Source organism: Bactrocera dorsalis, chromosome 4, assembly GCF_023373825.1.
Source record: "Bactrocera dorsalis isolate Fly_Bdor chromosome 4, ASM2337382v1, whole genome shotgun sequence".
In the NCBI taxonomy this organism is placed as follows: domain Eukaryota; kingdom Metazoa; phylum Arthropoda; class Insecta; order Diptera; family Tephritidae; genus Bactrocera; species Bactrocera dorsalis.
The window spans coordinates 64762999-64784515 of NC_064306.1; the positions used below are offsets into that span (position 1 = coordinate 64762999).

Here is a 21517-nt window from a genome sequence, read left to right on the forward strand (position 1 = left end):
AGCTCCTTAAGAAATCGCAAGAGCGCTATTCACTTCGCTTTCACAACAAGGTCGACTCGACTATTGGCAGATGCTCGTAAATAAAGTGGTGAAGTCACAGAAAGTTATTACTCAAGCACATTTGTATGTGTGTGTGTAAATATTCATAAGTGAAGTCAAGTAGGCGGCGAAGAATCGCACAAAGTCTTTGACAATAAACGTCATAAATGAGTTCGTGCTCCGATTGTTTTCCGATAGTCGCTTTAATGAGGCGATTTAGTGTGCAAATGAGTTGCGAAATGGCACTTGAAATGATTTCAATGATTTCATGTGGCTTAACGGTAAATTGAATAAAATAACAAGCAAATGGGAAATGAGATTTGCAGCGAGCGAGCGCTCGTAAAGCAGCAATGACAATGAGCATTTGGCTAGCAACAACAACAACAACTACAAGAAAAAGTAATTGTTTCGCCGCAAAACACTTTGCGACTCGTGACTCGTGACGCTGCCGGTGACATGTAATAAAGCGTAGCATTGATATTTGAAATTGAAACTGGCGCATTGCCTACTTTCAGGCGCAACGAAAACGAAAATACCTGCTAAAAATGGAATGTGTGCCACGAAAATGTGAGCGAAAAGTGAAAATATCTAATAAATTGCAAGCGACATGGAAATATGCGGCAAATACTCATAACTGCCACACGCTTTGCTAGGTGCGTGGGGGGAGGGGAAAGCATGTAAAGCGAAATAGCAGCACACAACCGTCAAAAGTTGGTGTACTTGCCACAAACATTCGTCATTGCCGACGAATTTGTCCGCATTTTCGGCATTTCGTGGCACATTTTCCCTTTGAGTAACTCCACACCGCTTCCCCGCTTTATGTGTACAGCTCAACTGCTTGCACGCGGCTGGTGAGAAGCACCGCTAATTTAGCATGAAATGCTAAAGGAAGATTAACGTTTTGTTAACAACAACATGCGCGCACACAAACATACACACACGCTCTCATAAGGCAGCGCGCAAGCAGTAACAATAATCGTCAAAGCGGGTATTTGAAGTCACGAAACATAAAAGCGTAGCGAACTCGCTTTGCTCTTACTTCCCTTCGTGCTTGCCACAAATTGGCTTCAGCATTGCTGCTGCAATGCGCGTTTGTTGTTCGCAACCGGTGTTCTGGTGTGGGCGTGGGTGTGTTTGCTCGTAAAAATTTGTATTTATATTTAATGTTAGTAAAAATGAAATGATTTCCTTTTGTGTTCGCGATATCACTACTTTGTTGTTATTTTCACTACATTTTCACTTTTTTGTTTGCGGTTATTTGTGCTTTGTTTTTGCATTTAATGGCGCACATTAGTGTTTGAAATGAATATTTGAGCGCAGATAATGAAGTTGCGGTTGCCAGTTTTAGGGTCGAAAATGCATAATTTGGCCCGATTTTGCGCCATATTGTGTGCAAGTTTTAGAGGAGTTTATTTATAGCGTTTCCAGTGCTTCTCAAAGTGTAATTACCATTTCTGAATGTGTGTATGTGTATAATAGCATAATAGATAAACATGTCGTTTAGCTTTTGTTGTTGGAACAACTTGAGAATTTTAAAAATTTACTTGCTGTCTCATCTATGTATCGAACTACATCCATTTATTTGAAAATATTTTTCGAAAATTTGAAGTAGATCTGAGAAATAGTTTCGGACATATGTGTATATTTGTTTGAATTCTATAAATAAGTGTAATCGGCTTCAAAAATTTAAACGCGTTTTCCTCGTAACGGTGTTTTCAAAGCCGGCGAGGTAATTTTCTCCAAAAAGAAATTAGAAATTTTCACACGATCTTATACAAATTTGTCAGGTAATGGTCGAAGATATACGATTTTTAATAATAATTTATATTTTTAGGCCAATCTAAAATGTAAATTTATTGTATCTAAAAAAGTTGCTGATAAAGTTAAGGCATTGCTATATTTATATACACATATACCTAGTTTGAATCATTTATGTTTTGTGGGTATTTAGTCAAGCTTAAATAACTCAGACAATCACTAATTATGTTTTTAACTTTTGTCTAATTACAGGTAAGCGCAGAATTAGAGTGACATAATTAATAAATTATTATTTTTCTGTAAGTATGCTCTCATATTTTTATGTTTCGTGAACACTTTTGAATTTGGGGTCCGTATTTAAGAGACTTGAAATTTATAAATTCGAAATACTGATAAGAAACATTTTAGAAGAAATTTGTTGTGAATAAAAAAAAACTATTATATGTATAATTATAAATAAATTGTGACAAAATAAATACCCGGAAATTGTAAATAAAATCCCCACCAGATGTAATACACTTCTGCCAACGTCCTTGAAAGACTTTTCATAAGCACTTTTTGGGATGGCCTTCAGCTTCTTCGGCGAATTTGGTTTTATCTCTTTGATCGACTGAAAACGGGTTCCATTCCGATGATTGTTTGTATGTCAAACTCATAAACCGTAAGCCTTTTCCAACATTCGCAATGTTTCCGCACAGGAAATTATTTTAGAAATACAAAGTTTGAGAGAAATTCTTTGTTTGGGGAATTTAATTACATTTTTTTTTTTGTTTTGCACCATCTTTTTTTATTTATTGAATCTGCTTTTTGCTTTAAAAGCCTAACAATATGTTATAAAATCTTAAATCTATTACAATTTCCGGCTGCTTTTTAGTCACCTGGTATTTACAGAATACAGAGAAATCCTCCACTGCTGAAGTGATTCCGGCCTATTAAATCTTCGAAACCAAGAAAAAAAATCTCTACTAGAAGATATTGTCCGTACAAGGACCTACGAAAATCAAAAAAATCAAAAACTCGCAAAATGGTGGTGTTTAAAAAAAAATTTTTACCTAAAATTTTGGTAATTTTTGGTTTGCCTAAATTAGGTTTTGATCAAATCAAAAACTGTTGTAAACTGATGGAGCTGATTGAACTAAGCGGCTCTAACTGAAATATTATTTGAAATATCGGTTTAAAATTTTAGTATAACATTTTGAAAGTTAAATATTACCAATCGAAAATCGTGTGCTCCTTATCATAGTACCTACTACTGTAATCACATTGAAACGTGAATTTTGTCCAATTCATCTCATTCAAAGTAATCCCCTACCGCTGCAATCCACTTATGCCAACGAATTTTTCAGTCATTATAGCACTTGGGAAAATTCTCCGTCGTGATGGCCATCAGAGCCTTTCTCGGTTCAGCTTTTATATCCGCAATTGAGTCAAAACGGTGTCCTCGGAGTGGTCTGTGAATTTGCTGAGTAACCAGAAGTTACACGATGGTAAATCAGGCGAATGCGGTGGTTGAGGCACGATATTAGTTGAAAATATTTCGAAATGATCACGAATAACCTCTGCAGTATGAGATGGTGCACTATCGCACTTCTTTGTTCAATAAATAAATTTGTATTTTTTACAAATGTTCTGTGAAATTTTCAAAGAAAAATATTCAAAATTCGGTCATTAGGACGTCCATTTCCGGCAGTCCTTCGGAAAAAAAATTTGTCTCAGTGTTGACAATAGAACTTCTTACACGATCGACCGAGGTAAAAAAGAAAAAAATATTGGTTTCAACTGAGATCATAAGCTAATTACTGGACGAAGTAAATTACATCTCAAAGATTTCTGTAAAATTTAATTAAGAACGGTTGAGCAGTTGGCGAGAAATGTAGACAACCCTCTTTGACAAACGCAGCTTCGAGGAAAGCGTGTTTAAAGCTTTAAATGACTATATTCATAGGTGACCTCGAGCGCGCAACTTTTCAGGTTGCATCTCCAAAACTATTACTCGGATCAAGTTGAGAATTTGGGACAAAATACCGGAGATGTTATAGAATTAAATAAGACAGTGAAAGCATTTTATTTTTAAAGATGTGAAACCCATATAACACCTTAAGTCGACATACATAGCTACTCTATGAGAAAATATATTTTTTAAGAGTAAACCAACAGAAATATATACATACTAGAGGACCCGCCTACGTTTTACTGTGACTGATACATAGGTAGTACTACTAATACCATCTATATGATTTCTATTAGTTAGATTATAAGTATTAGTTAAGGAATAATCGCATTTTTGATGAAGCAACAAAAATGAATCAAAAAGCATTTCGTCCGTTAAGAAAGAATTGGTTTTTGGGGTAAAAATACTATTGAATTTGGGCTGTGCATCAGTGAAATCAATCGAGTCCAATCGATTGTCAGCCTGGTGGACTGCATATTAAGAAACGGTTCTCAAGCGTGCAAAGACAAAAAAATCGGCTGGCAAGGTTATGTCATCAGTCTTTTGGGATGCCCGTGGTATATTATTCATCGAATGATAAATGAACTAGTTTTAATTCATTGTGTATTTGATTGCAGTTCTATTCTACCATTCCCAATATTTAGCAATTTTATTATTTTTCAGGAAGGATCAGTTTGAAATTGTACACATATACATATGTATTCATCGTTCCCGTTTAAATATTGTATATCTCAAATTTTTTATCAACACTTCAGTTATGCCGCTATTTTTTTATGCCAGACCTTATGCAATTTTAAATTGCCTGTCAAGATACCCCCTCCAATAGTTAGCTGGTATGAAAAAAATGTTATAGCTACCCATAGATTTTAAGGTTTGAATATTGGATACTGCGATGGTAGCGCCATCTATCGGTCAAACATTCCAAAATTAACAATTGATTAAAAATGAAAAATAATTTAAAAAACATTTTCCAGTGGACCAAATTGTAAATCTAAACCATTCTCGAATCTCCTTAAACATACACACAAAATTTTATCAAAATCGGTCCATCCGTTTAGGAGCAGTTCAAATGCAAACACACGGTCAGAAGATTTATATATATATAGATTTACATAGAAATATATACGTATACATATATACATATTTACTCAAAAACTTTTCTAGTTCAAAATGAGGCTTACTTTGATGCGTACTTTAAACAAGCACATTGATTTTATATTTTTTATATTTTTAACCCTTGAAGATACCAATGCCATATCTACATAATACCCAAAAATCCAACATTCATTTGGTGCTTAATAAGCAAACTGCCTTAATCTACAAATCACTAATTTTATGAGGGTTTACCGGATTTGTAGAAGTCTATTTAAAAGAAATTTTGCTGAATCTCTGCTTCGACTATACTTACGTATCTACAATCTGCATTTTTAGACCGAAAACTAACTCGACGAAATAATGAAGCACATAACTTTAATCAATTCATAATTGGAGAGGCAACTCATTCAACCCAAGCAAAGAGCCTGGATGGCGCACGGTCGATGTAAACCAGCGCAATAAGCATAAAAGTTTAATTTTCGCCTTCCACGCTCGATTGCCGCAGCCAAAGTGTGTGAAATTTGCTTTTCCTTTCGGCACATCCGCCGCACATGGCCCAGCAGCAGCAACAGTAACCCTTTTCGGAGTTAATTTTTACAAAGTGCACACATACAAGCGTATATACTACTAGCACTAAGTATTTAGCATGTGTGTGTATGCATTTGACTTTGCTGAAATTTTAAAATACATACAAATGTTACACTTTCGCCAAGGTGTCTGTTTGTTTTTACTCCATAAGCATTTCCATGTTCGTGTGTCTCTGTATGCGTTTGTATGTACACATGTGTATGTGCGAGTATACCGAACTATTGCCCACATCAGCATAAATTTCACACCAAAAACATGGCTTGCCTGTCGGCCTCTGTAAATATTATCGCATAATCCTTAATGTGCCGCAACCGACACGATTTCGAAGATCTCGGTTGCGCCAATCATTTATGCCGCCATTTTACATGCTACCCAAATATGCATTTATTATGTACAAGTATGTGTTGTTGTATGTACAATACTTACATATAATAAAAAGTTATTTTTAACGCACTGTTTCCTGGTGGGTTGATGGGTTTACCCGAAGCTAAAAATAGCCTGCAATATATGTAGGAGTTGGCACGACATGTCAACTATTTGATTACATAATCTCTAAAATCACATTTTCTATCGCATTTTCCCTACAATTTGTAAATGTCTTGCCCTTTTTATTCCGTTGCAACTCTTTGGTTTTACGCCTTTGTGAGTAGGCTTAACTAGATTCTGTATTTATGGATTTATGGGTGTAAATGCAATTTTATAACACCTCGGTGGTTTTAAGTGCAAAAATAAGGAACTAGGAAGATTACTGTTTTATATTATTTCTGGGTTGAGCTTACTTTTAGGTGATTCATCTGGACAGTGTTAATGCCTATTCCATTATAAGGTTGAGTCTAATATGAGGCCTAGTAATTTAACCTCTTTAGACCCTTCCGACTTCCTACCACCAAGTGTTAGGGGCCTCAATTCCAGAAGAGATATTCGCCTTGTGTAAGGGACGACGGTTGTTTTTGACGGGTTGATATTTAACCCTACGTTTTACACCATCCCTTTGCTAGAATTAAGCCTCTTTGGACTATATTCTTAAATTCACCTTGTGCCATAACGGCAATGTCACCGGCGTACCCTGGCGCCGAATTCCGTTGTTTGTAAGCAGCTTAAGGCGTTCATCTACTACTAGGCTCCATAGTAGAGAGCCCCTCGTAGTACCAAGATGAATCTTTCTCTCCTCCACAGTGGTTTCAGCTATCCTAGTACGCAGTACAGCCTCTATCCATCTGCGTACTGGAGCAGCCACTTTTCTTTTCTTTAGTGCCTTGATGACGGTTGCATCAGACGCATTATCATGCCATGCCATTTACCAGCTAATTCTGGAGCTCAGCCGTAAGTCAGTAAAGAGCAGTGTTAGTGGATCTGTCTGCTCTGTATGTAGTTGTCCACACTGTTTTCCATCTCTTTTAGCATGAAGAAAGTAAGACTAATTGGCCTAAATGATTTGGTCAGCCAGTAGTCCTTCCTTCCTGCTTTGGTAATGAAGATTATCCATGGTTTTGAAATATACGCCATCTCTAGGCTATTTCTCTTCAGCCCAACAAGATATGGCAAAAGATCTTGCACACCTTATTGTAAAAAAGCTGAGAAGATGCCGTCCGACCTGGTGACTCATAGTTCGAGAAGGAAGCCAGTGCTCACTTAATTGAGTATGCTGTGAATAATTTTCTTGCAACTGCCCAAACCGAGCGATCTGGCCTATGTGTGACTATTGGTGGAATTTGGTCACCCCGAACCGTCTCCGGGAAGTGGACAAGCAAGCTCCGAATTTTCGGAGGTGATATAAAATTTTCAACTAATCATTGTTGTAATGTAAGTCAGACCCTTTTTTATTTTTGAGGATAGGTTAAGGTAAATGGCTGATACTGCAGCCTGTCGGGGGGTACAACTGAGACTGTTATGTACAGTCCTTTGTGAAGCCAGACGAAAAAATCCGGTAGTTGGATATCAGCTATCGACAAAACGCTTTGAGCCTAAAACAAATCTGCTTAGATGATTTATTCCTATTTCCGCCATTTCGCCTGGATGTCTAGAAGTATGAGACCCGATATAATTTTTGTCTTAATGAAGCAAAAGTCGAACGTTCGGGGGGAAGTGTTGAGATGATTCTATTCTATCTTTTACAAACAGCTGATGCAGCTGACAGCGAGTAGTGTCCAGTTAGAATTCCCACAATCATTGAAAGCTTAACCTTGCTGAGAACAAAGTGCTCCCAAGATCCCTTATGAAATAATCCTACGGCAGAAGAATATTGTGACTGCACAACTACTGGTAGTTGACCAACGCTTGCAGAGTTAGTCTACCGCCTAACAGTCCAGTACTGCAGCACAAGCAGCCAACGGAGCTCCTACCTGTTCTCATTCCCTAGTAATTAAGACTGAAGTAGAACAGTTTTTCAAACTCGTCAGGCTTACAGTTTCCTTTAATACTGCTGTTGGCAGGTACCCAAACCAGTTGAATCATAACATTGCTCGATGCAAGAGATAAATAGTGTAGACATCGCTTCACTAGTCTTGAACGCACACAGTTAGCGAACTCATGGCTCACATCGCTGCCCTATTATCGGAGTTGGATATGCACTACTCTCAAGAAAGCTTCGCTACTGTGCAGTAGCTCCACTGTTACCTTAAATACAGTTACCTGTGCTTGGAAGACGCTGCAGTGGTCAGGAAACCTAAAACTCGAGCTGTTGGAAATTTTCTACAGGATATTCCACCAGTAACCCTCCACGTTAGCTTTGATTCTTCCGTAAAAAAAGCTCACCGTTCCTTTCCTCCAACGAGTTCTTCCCTTCCACGCCGCCCTCGAGGGTATGTGAGCAGAGAAAGAACAACCAGGGCTAGGCTCGTTGACCTTGTAATCTAAGTATGTTGAAATGTGTACGGGTTTCAAAGTGCCCAAACTTGCTTTGAACTTATTTTTATTCTTTATTGGCGTAGACATCGCTTATAAGTTTTGAACTTATTTCGCACTTAGCCTAATAGTAGGCAGGGTTTTTTTAGTCCCTTTTTTGAAAAAAATTTGTAGCCTACATTTAGGGGATGTTGAACGAAATGGGAGTGCTGATCTCGAGGCTTATTTAGAGCTCAAAATTTCTTTCTCTTATCGTTTTTCTACACATAAAAGCCAAAATCTTAAAAAAACTTCTAAATTAGCAAAAATGTTTTGTTTAACAATTTTCTTAAAACAAAAATCGCTTAACAGAAGTCTCTTTGGGGTATCAAATTTTTTTTTGAAGAAATATAGCACACTTTTGGGCAAGTTTAAACTGTATTACATAAAAATATTTCATATATGAACTTCAGCTTGTATTTATCAAACTAAAAAATTTCGAAAAAATCTTGCCTATTTTTAGGCATATTTCCAAATTTATTGCTTTCTGTTATTTTGGGTATCAAACTGAACAAAAGCGCTACAAATAAAAGCCCCTTTATGTAACTCAGATATAATCACATTTTTGTTGTATTGTACAAAAATCCATCATGTATATAATTATGGCGCTTATATGTAATAATTTATATATTTTATTCATATATGCGTGTATTTATTATATTTATGTGCTATAAATGACAATGGGAAAAATTTATGAGCCATACTCCCTTTAGTATTATATTTATGACGTCGGTTTGCGGAAGAATGGTCCGTTTTACTGGCATGTGGCATGTGTGTGTGTGGGAGAATATGCGATAAAATTTATATTCTGCACTCTGATGGGCAATTTAAGCCATTTGGCAAGGTGCATGCGAGATGCGTGGGATTTTTTGTATGCTCGAAGAATTTGTACATGATTTTATAGGAATTTAATTTATGGCAAATTCAACGGTAGATCGCAACCTTGCTTTCAGAGCCTAAAGGTATACGAAAGAAACTGGTTTAGTTCAGCTCAGCTTAAGTCAATCAGTGTCTCTGAATACTAGGTGACTGAAATATTGAACTCACTACTCATGCTAGCTTTTATAGCTGAAAGAGAGAGAGCAAAAACAGAAATTCTGGTCGAATTCTCAAGTCAGCCGAATGACTATCCTCCTTGAACGAGGCAAACAAATTGGTTTTCTGATGACTTTCTGAGTTCTTGAGCAACTCGGTTCCCCTCAGTACTACGTGACTGAAATATTCGACCGAACTCTCACCCTAACTTCTATAGCTGAAGGAAAGAGAGTACAAACAGAAATGCTGGTCAAAATCTCCAGCCAACCAAAAAACTATCCTGCTGAGTTCAGCATCTCGGCTGCTCTCAGCCCAAAGTAACTGTAATATCGGCCCAAACACTCATGCTAGCTTCTATAGCTGAAGGAAAGAACCTTAACCTGGTCAAAAACTCCAATCAGCCAAATGAGTATCCTCTTTAACAGTCTCTGAGTAAAGCTTCTCGGTTCTACTCAGTTTTAAGTGACTGAAATATTCGACCAAACTCTCTCGGTAACTTCTACAGCTGAAGGAGAGATATTATTATATATCCTGTCTTCATCTTTCTCTCCTCTAAAGCCTCTTCGAACAATTTCACGAATTTCCCGATTAAACTTCTTCGCAAAACGATTATTTTATGTTTCAAATCTAAACAAAGCAACAACTTCTCGTATTAAAAAGCACTAAGTCCGAATGTTTCATATGGGAATCGTAAACATTATAAAAACGAGTGTGTATATCGCACACGAGTGTATTTGCTTTGAACAAATACCAATGCTCATGTGTATGTGTGTGCTATAGCCTTCGTGACAAGGACGATTGATGGCCGTTTGGGGCAATAAAAATGCAAAATGTATTGCGCTCTCACAATAGACTAACTGGAGGAACCCATACGAGTGGCTGGACGGTCGGACGGACAGGCAATAAGCCAAGCGAAGTGTCGGCACACACACCCACCCACACACTCTCGGACCTAAACAATGCGCTGCGTGGCGTTGTTGGCGGCAGTGGCGATCGACAGCCGTTGTTGGCATACTGAAATGAAGTGGCAATGTCTATTTTGTGGGCGATACGAGTGCGGCTGGTAGACAGGCGCCCCCTACAAGGCGAGCTGTCCATGTCAGTCGTAAGACAATTGTATTTTTCACTGCTTGTTTTCGCAATGCTCGTTATTGTTTGGCATGCGGTTATACTTTCCATTGTGGCGCTGTGCAACTCTGCTTTGTGTTGTCACTTTGTGTGTCCCGCTTCTCGGTTTTTTGTTTTCGTTTGTTGTTTGATGGTCATACTTGCAAAGGTGAGTTTTTTTCTTTCACATGTCACTGCGGCTTTTTAGTTGTAGCAACTAACTTTGGTTTTAGACTTGCGTTTGGTTGGTTTTTTGCTTTGAAAATTTCGTGAACCCAGCAAACGGAAAGAAAATTCGATTTTTTGAAGCCCATGTACCCATGCAACCACTTAAAATTAGCGTCCGAGTTTGAACCTAAAATAATAAAGTAAATCTGATTGCCTGCCGTTCATGTTGGGAGTATTTGTTCAAAAACTCACTAATATATGACTTGTCATCATTAGGCGGTCTTCTGCTGAAACTAAAAATTATCCTAACCCTCGAAAGATCTTGCTCTATAGGGGAAAAGGTCCTCAATCCTCAATATTTTACTCTTTTAAAGTTAGACGACAAAAAGTGAGAAACTCTCCTAAACTGAACCAAACTCATACTTAGAGTGGCTAAACTATGACAGCAGTACATACATACGAAAGACCCGAAATGGACCTAGACTTTTATAAGATTAAGCAGTTTTAATACAGCAACAACAGCAAAAAGATACCTATATCATACGATGAATTCGATATGAACGACCATCTGCGTGAAGAACGGTCAAAAATCTTCGAAGACGATAAACTGTTGCTCGATGAGGATAAGTGTCGAACTGAAAAACAGCTAGCTTCAACATTGGAAGTCGGCCGCTAAGCCATTTCAAACCGACTACATGAGCTGGGAATGATTCAGAAACAAGGAACTCGGGTAAGACGTAATTTGAATCCAAGGGACGTTAAGCTTTGCCTTTTCACCTGAAAACAATTGCTCCTACGAAAAAGAAACAAACTGTTTTCTTCATCGAATCGTAAAGGGTGATGAAAAGTGGATTCTTTGCAGTAATTCAAAGAAACGAAAATCATGGAGACTTCAACGTCGTCGCCTCGTCGGAATATTCACGCTGCGAAAGTATGCAGTGTATGTCGTGGAATCTGGCCGGTGTTATTTATTAAGAGAAAATACCAGCAATAGGGAACGGTATGACTTCAATTGATACGTTTGAGCCGGGCACTGCGCGAAAAGCGGCCTCAATGATAGAAGAGGCAAGTGAAAAAGTGATTCTGCTGCCCATTAAACCCTACCTGGAAACGTTAAAATGGGAGGTCCTACCCACTCGCCCGTACGATTATTATTTTTTCCATTCGATGGCTCTTGAACTGGCTCAGAAGCAGTTCCACTTACAAAACGACATCGAAAAATCAGTTTGTTCTTGGATAGCATCACAAGATGAACAGTTTTACCGTAATGGTATTAGAGCTTTGCCAGAAAGATGGTAAAAAGTTGTAACTAGCAATGAGCAATACTGCGAATAATACATTGGTAAACATTGCTTTCTCGTCCGAGGCTGTTGTTTCCATCTCCTTGGTGTCGTTTTACGGGGCGAGTCCCAAACCCAGCACACAACCCTGAAAAGGAATAGTTTGCTTACTCACTTTAGTTCGCCATCAAATGCATGTTATTTGCCTGCCCAAAGGATCCTTGGTATAAGACCGGAAGTCATGAGCTGCTTGAGCCAAATGTAAAAGAATCGTTTCTGGCCACTCCCAAGTGAATCTCACTCAGAGAACTTTCCTCACTGGCGTAAACTTGTACACATGACTCCATCCTCTCTACACATTACTCCATCCCTCATTATGCCGTCAGTATGAATGAAAATACTCCACCTCAGGAAGTATTCGACGCAGTACCCGCCTGGGGAAGCAAAGGAGGAGGAAGACCTCCACTCCGTTGAAAAGACCAGGCGGAAAAGGACCGGGCTACATTTGGAATCTCAAATAAATAGGTGCCCAACAACGAAAAGGAAGGGCGACTGGGGCGCTGTTGTAAACTCGGCTATAACCGCGTAAGCAGTGTCTACGCCAATAAAGAAGAAGAAAAACCATTTCTTACAATAAAATTGAATTTTCATAAAAAAAAATCAAGTAGAACATAGTTGCAAGTAGATCTTCATATGGTTTTTCTGTCCGAGGTCTACGACTTTCATACACAGTAAGCCTTCTCTGCCCTCAGGCATAGCTCACTCCAAAATTTTGCCCTCAAAAATCTGCCCGTGGCTATTGGGTTATTATTGATTGCCTTTCAATAAAGGTAAACTCGTGTTGTGCCGTAGTTGTTACCTTCGCAGTTCATTTTGCGGTACTTTTGGTTGTCGTTTGTGCAGCAGTTTTGCACTGATTCCATCGCCGTTATTCAGCTTGTTTGCTGGTCAATATAGTCATACTGTCGATTTGTGCAGCTGTCACTTGCCTCCGCGCGTGTGACACAAAGTTGAGCGCTTTGACTATCACCGTTATAGCGTCTGCAATTCTTTCACAACCGTTATAGCGACACATATATACACGTTGTAAGCAAGAATATTTGTTTCCGTTTCCGTTCCACTTGAAACGGCAGTGGCAGCAACTTTGCGCCCTTTCCTTTGTCTTTGTTGTACTTGCAACCATTTTTCGCCAACACATTCATATCTACGCGGCTCTGCATCGCCCTTCCAGCGTCGCTTGCGCATTTAATTGGGTTGTGGCGGTAATTTTCCAACGTTTTGATTTATTCAAATAGTCGCAAGTTTTATTGCCTTGCGACGCCCCTCCTTTTGTTCTTGTTTTTGCTTTTTTCCTTGCTTCTTTTGTTGCCGCGCACAACTTTTTCTGCGACAAATAGCTTTTCCGTTACGCCGTGCGGGAAATGCTGCACGTGGTGGGTTGTTGTTTCTTTTTTGGAATTAAAACCGTTTCCATGCAAATGCGGGACTGTGTGGAATTCGATATCGCTGCGCTTTATTTAAAAATGTTAATTCAATTGTGCGTAATTTAAATTGTCGGTTTCCAACTGTTTGCCCTGCCAATCGGCCTTGTGCGTGATTTCCTCGAGATGCGCGCCAAGTAGTTGCCACATATCACGCCATAAATCCCACGAGTATACCAGCAAATGATTTCCGAAGAAATTTATTCGCTTTCCATGGAAAATTATCGGAAGAAGAGACGAAAATATTTTTTCGGAGAAGTAAAAGGCAATAAAGGTTTGAAGAAAAGAAACAAAAAACGCCTAATTTTTAGTTAACGGTTCTTGAGTCTCTTCAATCGTTTCAAATAGACCTCGAACAACATACAGAACAACTGTTTGTAACCTAACAAAGAATCATAGTCTAAAAACCTTTTTTGAGTTCGATGAGACCTGCTCCTGACCCTTGAAATCTAAAGAGCCTCTCCAATCGTTTCAAATGGACCTAAAACAACATACAGCACAACTGTTTACAGTCTAACAACAAACCAGATCAGTCATCAGTGAGTTTAGTTTTTTTTTTCAAAAGCTTTCGGTATAGTCTAACAAGCTTTGCTGAGTTCGATAAGAGATGAATATACATAATTCAGAGGTAGAGTTCAGGAGCTCTTCATCGCCACTAACTTCAAGCAAGCATACGACTACACTGTCATTCAAGTAGAAGTATCTACAATCAAAGTATCATTACATATACCGCTCCTAAGGCGAGCATCCTTCAATGAGGTGTCCATTCACATTGATAGCAGAGTGCCAGTACTGACTTCGAGGTCGTTGAGAGCACGTGATCAGAACCTGATCGCAGCGGATCAAACAAATGAGCATGCTAGATTGGATATCCTTGTACCATTTCCGTTAGATTAGGAACGAATTAATACTCAGGCGTTCTAACGCTGAACCTATGCATTCGTGTGAACTCGTTAAACGCTAGTCAACAACTAACATCTGCGGTGTTCTTCTGATTCAGAGAATAATAAACAAAATTTAGGATTTCTAACTGCTGGAAAGGACCGTCCAGTAGTCTCACTTGCGGAGCAGCTAAAAATCCAGTCGGACGCTAGTTATAGCTATTTTCTCTTCTACAGGTCAGCTTCCATTAGACTGAGGTTGAAGCGACTCGTTAGGTTAAGTTTGATGGCTGACCCAGAGATCGCACTTGGACGAAGCCATAAAAATAGAACTCCTGCATTCGAACTTGTGGGTCACCGGAGCGGCTTTTGACTAATACTTATTTTCTCGGGCGTTTAATTTCTATTCCCACTAGTTTTGTGGAACATCTGAAAGTGTGAGCTCAAAAGTGTTTAAAAAGGTGTTTGCCCAGCGCTGTCCAAGTTCCCGCAAAGCCCAACTGTCTTATATAGGGTGATTTTTTAAGAGCTTGATAACTTTTTTAAAAAAAAAACGCATAAAATTTGCAAAATCTCATCGGTTCTTTATTTGAAACGTTAGATTGGTTCATGACATTTACTTTTTGAAGATAATTTCATTTAAATGTTGACCGCGGCTGCGTCTTAGGTGGTCCATTCGGAAAGTCCAATTTTGGGCAACTTTTTCGAGCATTTCGGCCGGAATAGCCCGAATTTCTTCGGAAATGTTGTCTTCCAAAGCTGGAATAGTTGCTGGCTTATTTCTGTAGACTTTAGACTTGACGTAGCCCCACAAAAAATAGTCTAAAGGCGTTAAATCGCATGATCTTGGTGGCCAACTTACGGGTCCATTTCTTGAGATGAATTGTTGTCCGAAGTTTTCCCTCAAAATGGCCATAGAATCGCGAGCTGTGTGGCATGTAGCGCCATCTTGTTGAAACCACATGTCAACCAAGTTCAGTTCTTCCATTTTTGGCAACAAAAAGTTTGTTAGCATCGAACGATAGCGATCGCCATTCACCGTAACGTTGCGTCCAACAGCATCTTTGAAAAAATACGGTCCAATGATTCCACCAGCGTACAAACCACACCAAACAGTGCATTTTTCGGGATGCATGGGCAGTTCTTGAACGGCTTCTGGTTGCTCTTCACCCCAAATGCGGCAATTTTGCTTATTTACGTAGCCATTCAACCAGAAATGAGCCTCATCGCTGAACAAAATTTGTCGATAAACACATTTCGAACCGAACACTGATTTTGGTAATAAAATTCAATGATTTGCAAGCGTTGCTCGTTAGTAAGTCTATTCATGATGAAATGTCAAAGCATACTGAGCATCTTTCTCTTTGACACCATGTCTGAAATCCCACGTGATCTGTCAAATACTAATGCATGAAAAATCCTAACCTCAAAAAAATCACCCGTTAGTAGAACACGAGGAGAAGAGAGCACCAACCCGTTCATGTTCTACAGATAGCGGGACAGGTATCCTAGTCTTTCTTTGACAACTCATCAGCTTTACATTTGCCTGCGATTCCGCTGTGGCCTGGCACCCCTATTAGTCTTATCACAAAGTGATTCGCTGCCATTGATAACGAGGTTCGGCATTCCTTAGCCAGCAGTAAACGCACAGTTAGTGAGTTCAAGACTGGTCTCGCTGCCTTGCTATCAGACTTATCACTGGAGGCTGCACTTCTCTGCAGGAGGCTGCACTGCAGAGCAGTAAATTTACCTCTACGTCTCTATGGAGACAACCTTGGCTTGAAAAGCACTGCAATAGAAAGGAAGTCTGAAAATTAAGTTGTTAGAGAGTTCCTGCAATATACTCTTTCACCAACTATCCCCCAAGCTTTGATCCAACCGTAAAGAATTTCTCTGCGCTTCTTCTCCAACGGCTTTAGAGCTTGGTTTGGCGATTCAATGATCCACAAGACCTGGTATAAAGTCAAAGCGTGTGAGAGTTTCCGAACATTCAGAAATGTGTTCTTTTAGAAACCCAGATTCTCTGAGTCTGATAGTTTCTATTGGGCACAATATGCGAAATAACTTTGAGTGTCATAGTTGGAGTGACCTTAGAGCACCATACAAGCTGATGAGCGCCCCTCATTGTACCCTCCCAAACTTCCTTAGAAATGTCGCTTTTTCTAGGGCTCTCCACCATATGATTCCATAAAACAAAATTTTGATAGACTTATTTTCGAGACATGTTAACTGAGTGGATGTGATATTAGCCGCTTTAAGAAATTTCCGGTAGGCTCCAAGTGTTTCTTTGATAAATGACAGATTTTTCAATTATATTTAGAAGTTCCTGGCATCACTAAAGATCATTGCTCACAAGTGTACAAGTTGGCTTCTTCATGATTTTTGGCACGCGGGTCGATCCCATAACCTAACCTAACAAAACTTAGTCTAAACTGTTTAAGTGAGGTTGCATTATTGACATTCTCTTGCTCTTATTTAATATAAAGTAGGAAGTATAATTTTCCAAGGAATATTATCTTTTAAGTTAATACAAAAATTGTTACCAAACACTCAACACTATTAGCTAAAAATTATTCCTTTTAAGGAAAAATCACTTAACATTTTTTGTTTATATTAGCATATAATTCTATAAAATCCGCTATACGGTCCGCATAATAATGAGGCCGTTCCTTTGCACTTGCTTGCCACATTTCTTCAATGCAAGTTGTGCCGCTCAGTACGAGCAATGTTTGGAAGCCACAGTCGCGCCCGAAGCCTACATCGTTCTTCAGTGAATCGCCAATAAATAGGCAACGACTGGGTTCCGTCAATCTATAGACGTCCTTCAAAATTTCCCCAAGCAAAAGCGCCGGTTTGCTAACTATTGTCGGCTCGCGTCGCGTGAAGCTGCTAATCGTGTCGAGGAAATCGCAAAATCCTGGAAAAATATATAAGTACCCTTACATTTATTCGAATGTGCTCTACAAACCTGGCATCATTATCTCCCTGGTCATCGGTAACGTGCGATCTAGGCCACCCGCAATAAACTGACAGTCCTTGTCTGCAAGATATCGTGTGGCCGCCACCAATTGCGCATAAGTTAACTCCAAATTAATATCATACAAAACAGCGCCCATTTTTTGTTCAGGTTTTGTGATTCTTTCCAAAGTGGCGGGTGTAACGGCTTCATTGGCGACCTGAATGTGGTCCAATCCACATATTTTCTTATATATTAAAACTCATTTAATTATAAATGCTTAACATACATACCAAAGTTCTCACATCTATGCCTGCATTGCGAAGCTTGTCATTCCCGAAGGAGCTGCATAAGGAGAAAACCGGCTGCTTTATATTATGCTTCTTCAAATAGTACAACATAGCCTTCACTGGGTGCATAATGTCGTTCTGGTTGAAATAAGTAAACAAACAAATCATTAGCAACATATCAAATTCTCGAGGGATCTCCGTAAACCGCTCAAAACATACTCAACCAAAAAACAATTAAGCTTACTATTCGAAAATTTTTTACTCCGATTCCGACGAACTTTTTCCGATAATCTTCATCTGAGCGTACACTGTTATTGGACACAAATAGTACTTGCTTGCCATCCGCCTTTAGTGCATTCACCGCTTCACCCGTCCTGGGAAGCGGTGCTGAAATCAGCCACATAACACCGTCACAATCACACAACACGACATCGAAGGAGTTGACGAACTCCCTCTGTTGCTTAGCGGACAGCTTCAAAATATGAAGTAGTTTACGAGCGCCCATAATTGTGCGATGATCCACCACTCACGTAGACTTTTGAGATATCGTCACTAAATTATTCAACGTACAATTCAATGCATATGCGGATTTAGCCGATGTTATATCCTGGTTTGGTTTAAAAAAATAAAATGATCTCACAAAAGGATGGATCTCCCTTAAAAAAAGATCAATGGAAGCCAAATTCTGGCAATGCCTTGTTCCTTGTTGGCAAATATTTGCCTCGCGACTGCTACCAGATTTTAAAGATTTGTAGGAGCGAATTCGTCGGCGACCGCACCTGTAGTTAAATATCACCAAATATAGTCAAGTTGATTTAGTTCGCGTTTAGAAGAGAAGTTGAGAGACGATGATATCCGTTCTAGTCGATTTTGAATTAGATTTTCCTTTTTTTCGATGTCAAGGTGCTTAGTGATGGTGGAGTTTATTTATACTATTATACCGACTCCCACCTAGAACCCGAGGTTTTGTTTGTATTTAGTCCATCATATTTCATCTTTTTATCCCCGAACAGGGTATATGAAGTGATACAAAATTTGTAAGACCCAGATGGAACGTTGGAAGACCTTATAAATATATACTGGTTAGAATAAATTTGCGTACAAAACTAACAGCATTTTTGTATGACTCATTCTGAATGTGTATGCAAAAAAATTTTAATTTTTAGGGTTGCATTATAGATCTGAAACATTATATAAGTAATTTCAGAAATTGGTCGCCACCATGAAATGAAGCAAGCCCTTCTTTTTGGATACAAACCGAAAAATGGACATTGCCGCCGCAGAAAATAGTTTGCGTAGAAAACAAAACAAGAGGAATTCCAGGGTTTTTTTTCCTGTCCCAGAAATTTGTGAACTGGATAAAAAAAAAACCAACAAGTGCCAGTAAAAGAGATATAATCGTGAAGTTGACAGTGAGCCGAACACACTTCTCGATTCAAAGAGTGATTGGAACGTATAAATTGATGGATTCCACCGCCTCAAAGCCTTGTTAAGGGCGCCTCTCTAAATTAGGTGAGCGTGAAAAGCGCTATATCTTTAAGGAACTCCAAAAAAATCCAAAGTCGAAGGCTTAAGATGTTGCGAAAGAGGTTAAAATAAGGTTCCAGAAAACCATTTTTAGTGACACCGTGCACAATATTTTCAAAAAAAGTTAGTTATCGAAATCAAGTCGCATGGAAAAAGCCACTCATATCATTGACGAACAGGCAAAAGCGAGTTGCATTTGCCAATGAGTATATACTTGTAAATAAGCCGATGGAATTTTTGGAAATTCAATATAGAAATTTTCGGCGACAGTAAAACACTTAGATATCGAGTTTATTGAGTCAACTATGGATGAGAGAGTTTATTTGGATATACCTAAAGCAAATTTGAAGCAAATTGCAGCAAAACTGTGGTTGGAGGATAGGTATTTCTTCCAACAGGACAGTGACCCCAAGCACTTTGCAGAATTTATGAAACTTTGGCTTGTTTACAATGTGCCCAAAAATACATACGCCGCCCTTAATCGCCAGATCTCAACCCCTTTGAACACTTATGGGGTTTGTTAGAACGTTGAATCCATGGTGTTGGCGGAAAGAAATGCTAAAAAGTGTCATCCATGAGGAATGGAGCAAGATCACACCGGAGGAGATGTCAAATCTCGTTAGTTCAATGCCAAAGTCCCTAAGAGAGGTTTTAGATATGTCGCAAAGGGTACCCAACCATTTACTAGAAGCTATCATTTTTGCTTTAAATTCATATTTTTTATGTTTCTATTCCATTGTACGCCAACTTTTTCTGAACTGAGTTATCCATTTTTACTTTGTTCTTGTTTTTATCTTTCATTTATTTTCAAAACTGTCAAAATGTTATGTATATAAGACTGAACTGCATTAAGTACCACTTTTTAATAATTAAGCAGTACGTGAATGTTGTAAGCAAGCTTTTTCTGACTAGTGTATGTGTCGAGCGTGTCGAGCTGAGCACATTTAACATTATACATAGACCACAAAGGGCTAAATTTTTTAAAATTGGTCTGAAATTTTGCACGTGCCTTTTTCTCCCTAAAACGGTACTAATTTGTCGAAAGCGCCGATATTCGACCACTATACCATATAGCTACAACTGGACGATCGGAATAAGATGTTTGTATGGAAAACTCTTTTATTTATGGAGTTATCTTCACGAAATTTGGCTCGAATTATTGTCGAAGGCAAGCGTGCAATCTCTGCAAAAATTTTTCAGATTGAACAACTATAAACACATTGTGATGGGTTTTATAGCTTCAGTGCAACCGAATATTTTTATATTTTTTAAAATTTTTTTTTTATTTTTTTTTAATTTTTTTTTTAACTTTTTTTTATTTTTCAAAGCGCTTTATGACCTAGACACATTTCAGTATAACGGTATCATTTTTAATTGTCACTAGATGCAAATTGTTGTTTTACAGTTCAAAGTTTTGATTTGAGTTCGCAAAACGCCTTGAGTGTTTAAGTAAAAAAGTGCAACTGCACTTGAAAGCTCATTCAAGCGCATCTCGCAAAAACTTAAACTTATTTATAAATATCTGCAAAAGTAGAATTAAATTTTTTCATTTTTTTATTTACTTATAACATTTTCTTAAGCATGTAAACGTGCCAATTATGGTCACTTCGTTTTGTGCGTCTTAATTAATATTTTAGTAAGCGTGTTGCAATGTAAATTTTATGTCCAATTAATTATACACAGCCGGCGACGAACATTGCCGGCTCACGCTGACGTACGTACGTACACCCATACACACAAACACACGCATTTTTAACAGTGAGTTGGCAATGCCTGTTGGCGCACGTGAACCTCGCACCATTTAACTCCAGCACAACAACCCGCGCACAACACACGCGACACACAGCCCGAACGTCCTGGCGCTCCAGCATGGCGATGCTGTAAGCGCAAAAGCGCCGCGTCCTCGCACAGAATTGCGGCCAACATTATTGTTACACTTTTTCATTTGTTAAAATTTCATTCTTTCTTGTTTTATTTGAAGTTTTTTCGCTTGTTTTTGTTGTTAGATGCTATAGCGACAGCGCTATTGTTGCGAGAGATGGCAGGAGCGTCGTTGTGTATGCCAGCGCTTTGTTTACTGGCGTAGCTTAGTGTATGCGCCTCCTAACCCGGAGTGCCGTTCCGCTGGAGCTCTCTTTATGTGCTTTCAGTCTTAGTGCCGACAATGCGCCTCGTTGTTTCATGGCAGCCGACTTTCGGAGGACTAAAGCCGCGGCTTATGTGTGGCATAACGCAGCCGCGTCGCTGTGTTTTGTTGTTGGGTTCGCGTAAAGTCATTTAAATCCGAAAATAAATACTTTCATTTACATAAATGTGTCACTCATTTAATGCGGTCATTGCTTGCTGACAAGCTCTGCTGCGGCTTGCTAATTTAGCCAGCGCGCCGACGGCTTACGTGCGCGCTGTCCGACCTCGGTCACAACTCAGTCCGTGCAGTTGCCCAATTTAACACAATATTTTGATGTATCTCAAAGTGTG

The 21517-nt window shown here is 38.9% G+C and overlaps 2 protein-coding genes across 6 annotated transcripts in view; one reads left to right on the forward strand and one right to left on the reverse strand.

Moving 5' to 3' along the window:
- LOC105225184 (double-stranded RNA-specific editase Adar) overlaps window positions 1-21517 on the forward strand; it is a 166668-nt gene that overhangs the window by 113434 nt on the left and 31717 nt on the right. The gene's annotated exons all lie outside the window — the stretch shown is intronic.
- On the reverse strand, window positions 16745-20504 carry LOC109579472 (uncharacterized). The gene is made up of 5 exons (XM_019989866.2): window positions 20387-20504; window positions 17757-18577; window positions 17516-17650; window positions 17235-17442; window positions 16745-17183 (listed from the first exon to the last, which is right to left on the reverse strand). Exons 2-5 carry the CDS (start codon window positions 18015-18017, stop codon window positions 16861-16863), a joined length of 927 nt encoding a protein of 308 aa, XP_019845425.2. The 5' UTR covers window positions 18018-18577; window positions 20387-20504; the 3' UTR covers window positions 16745-16860.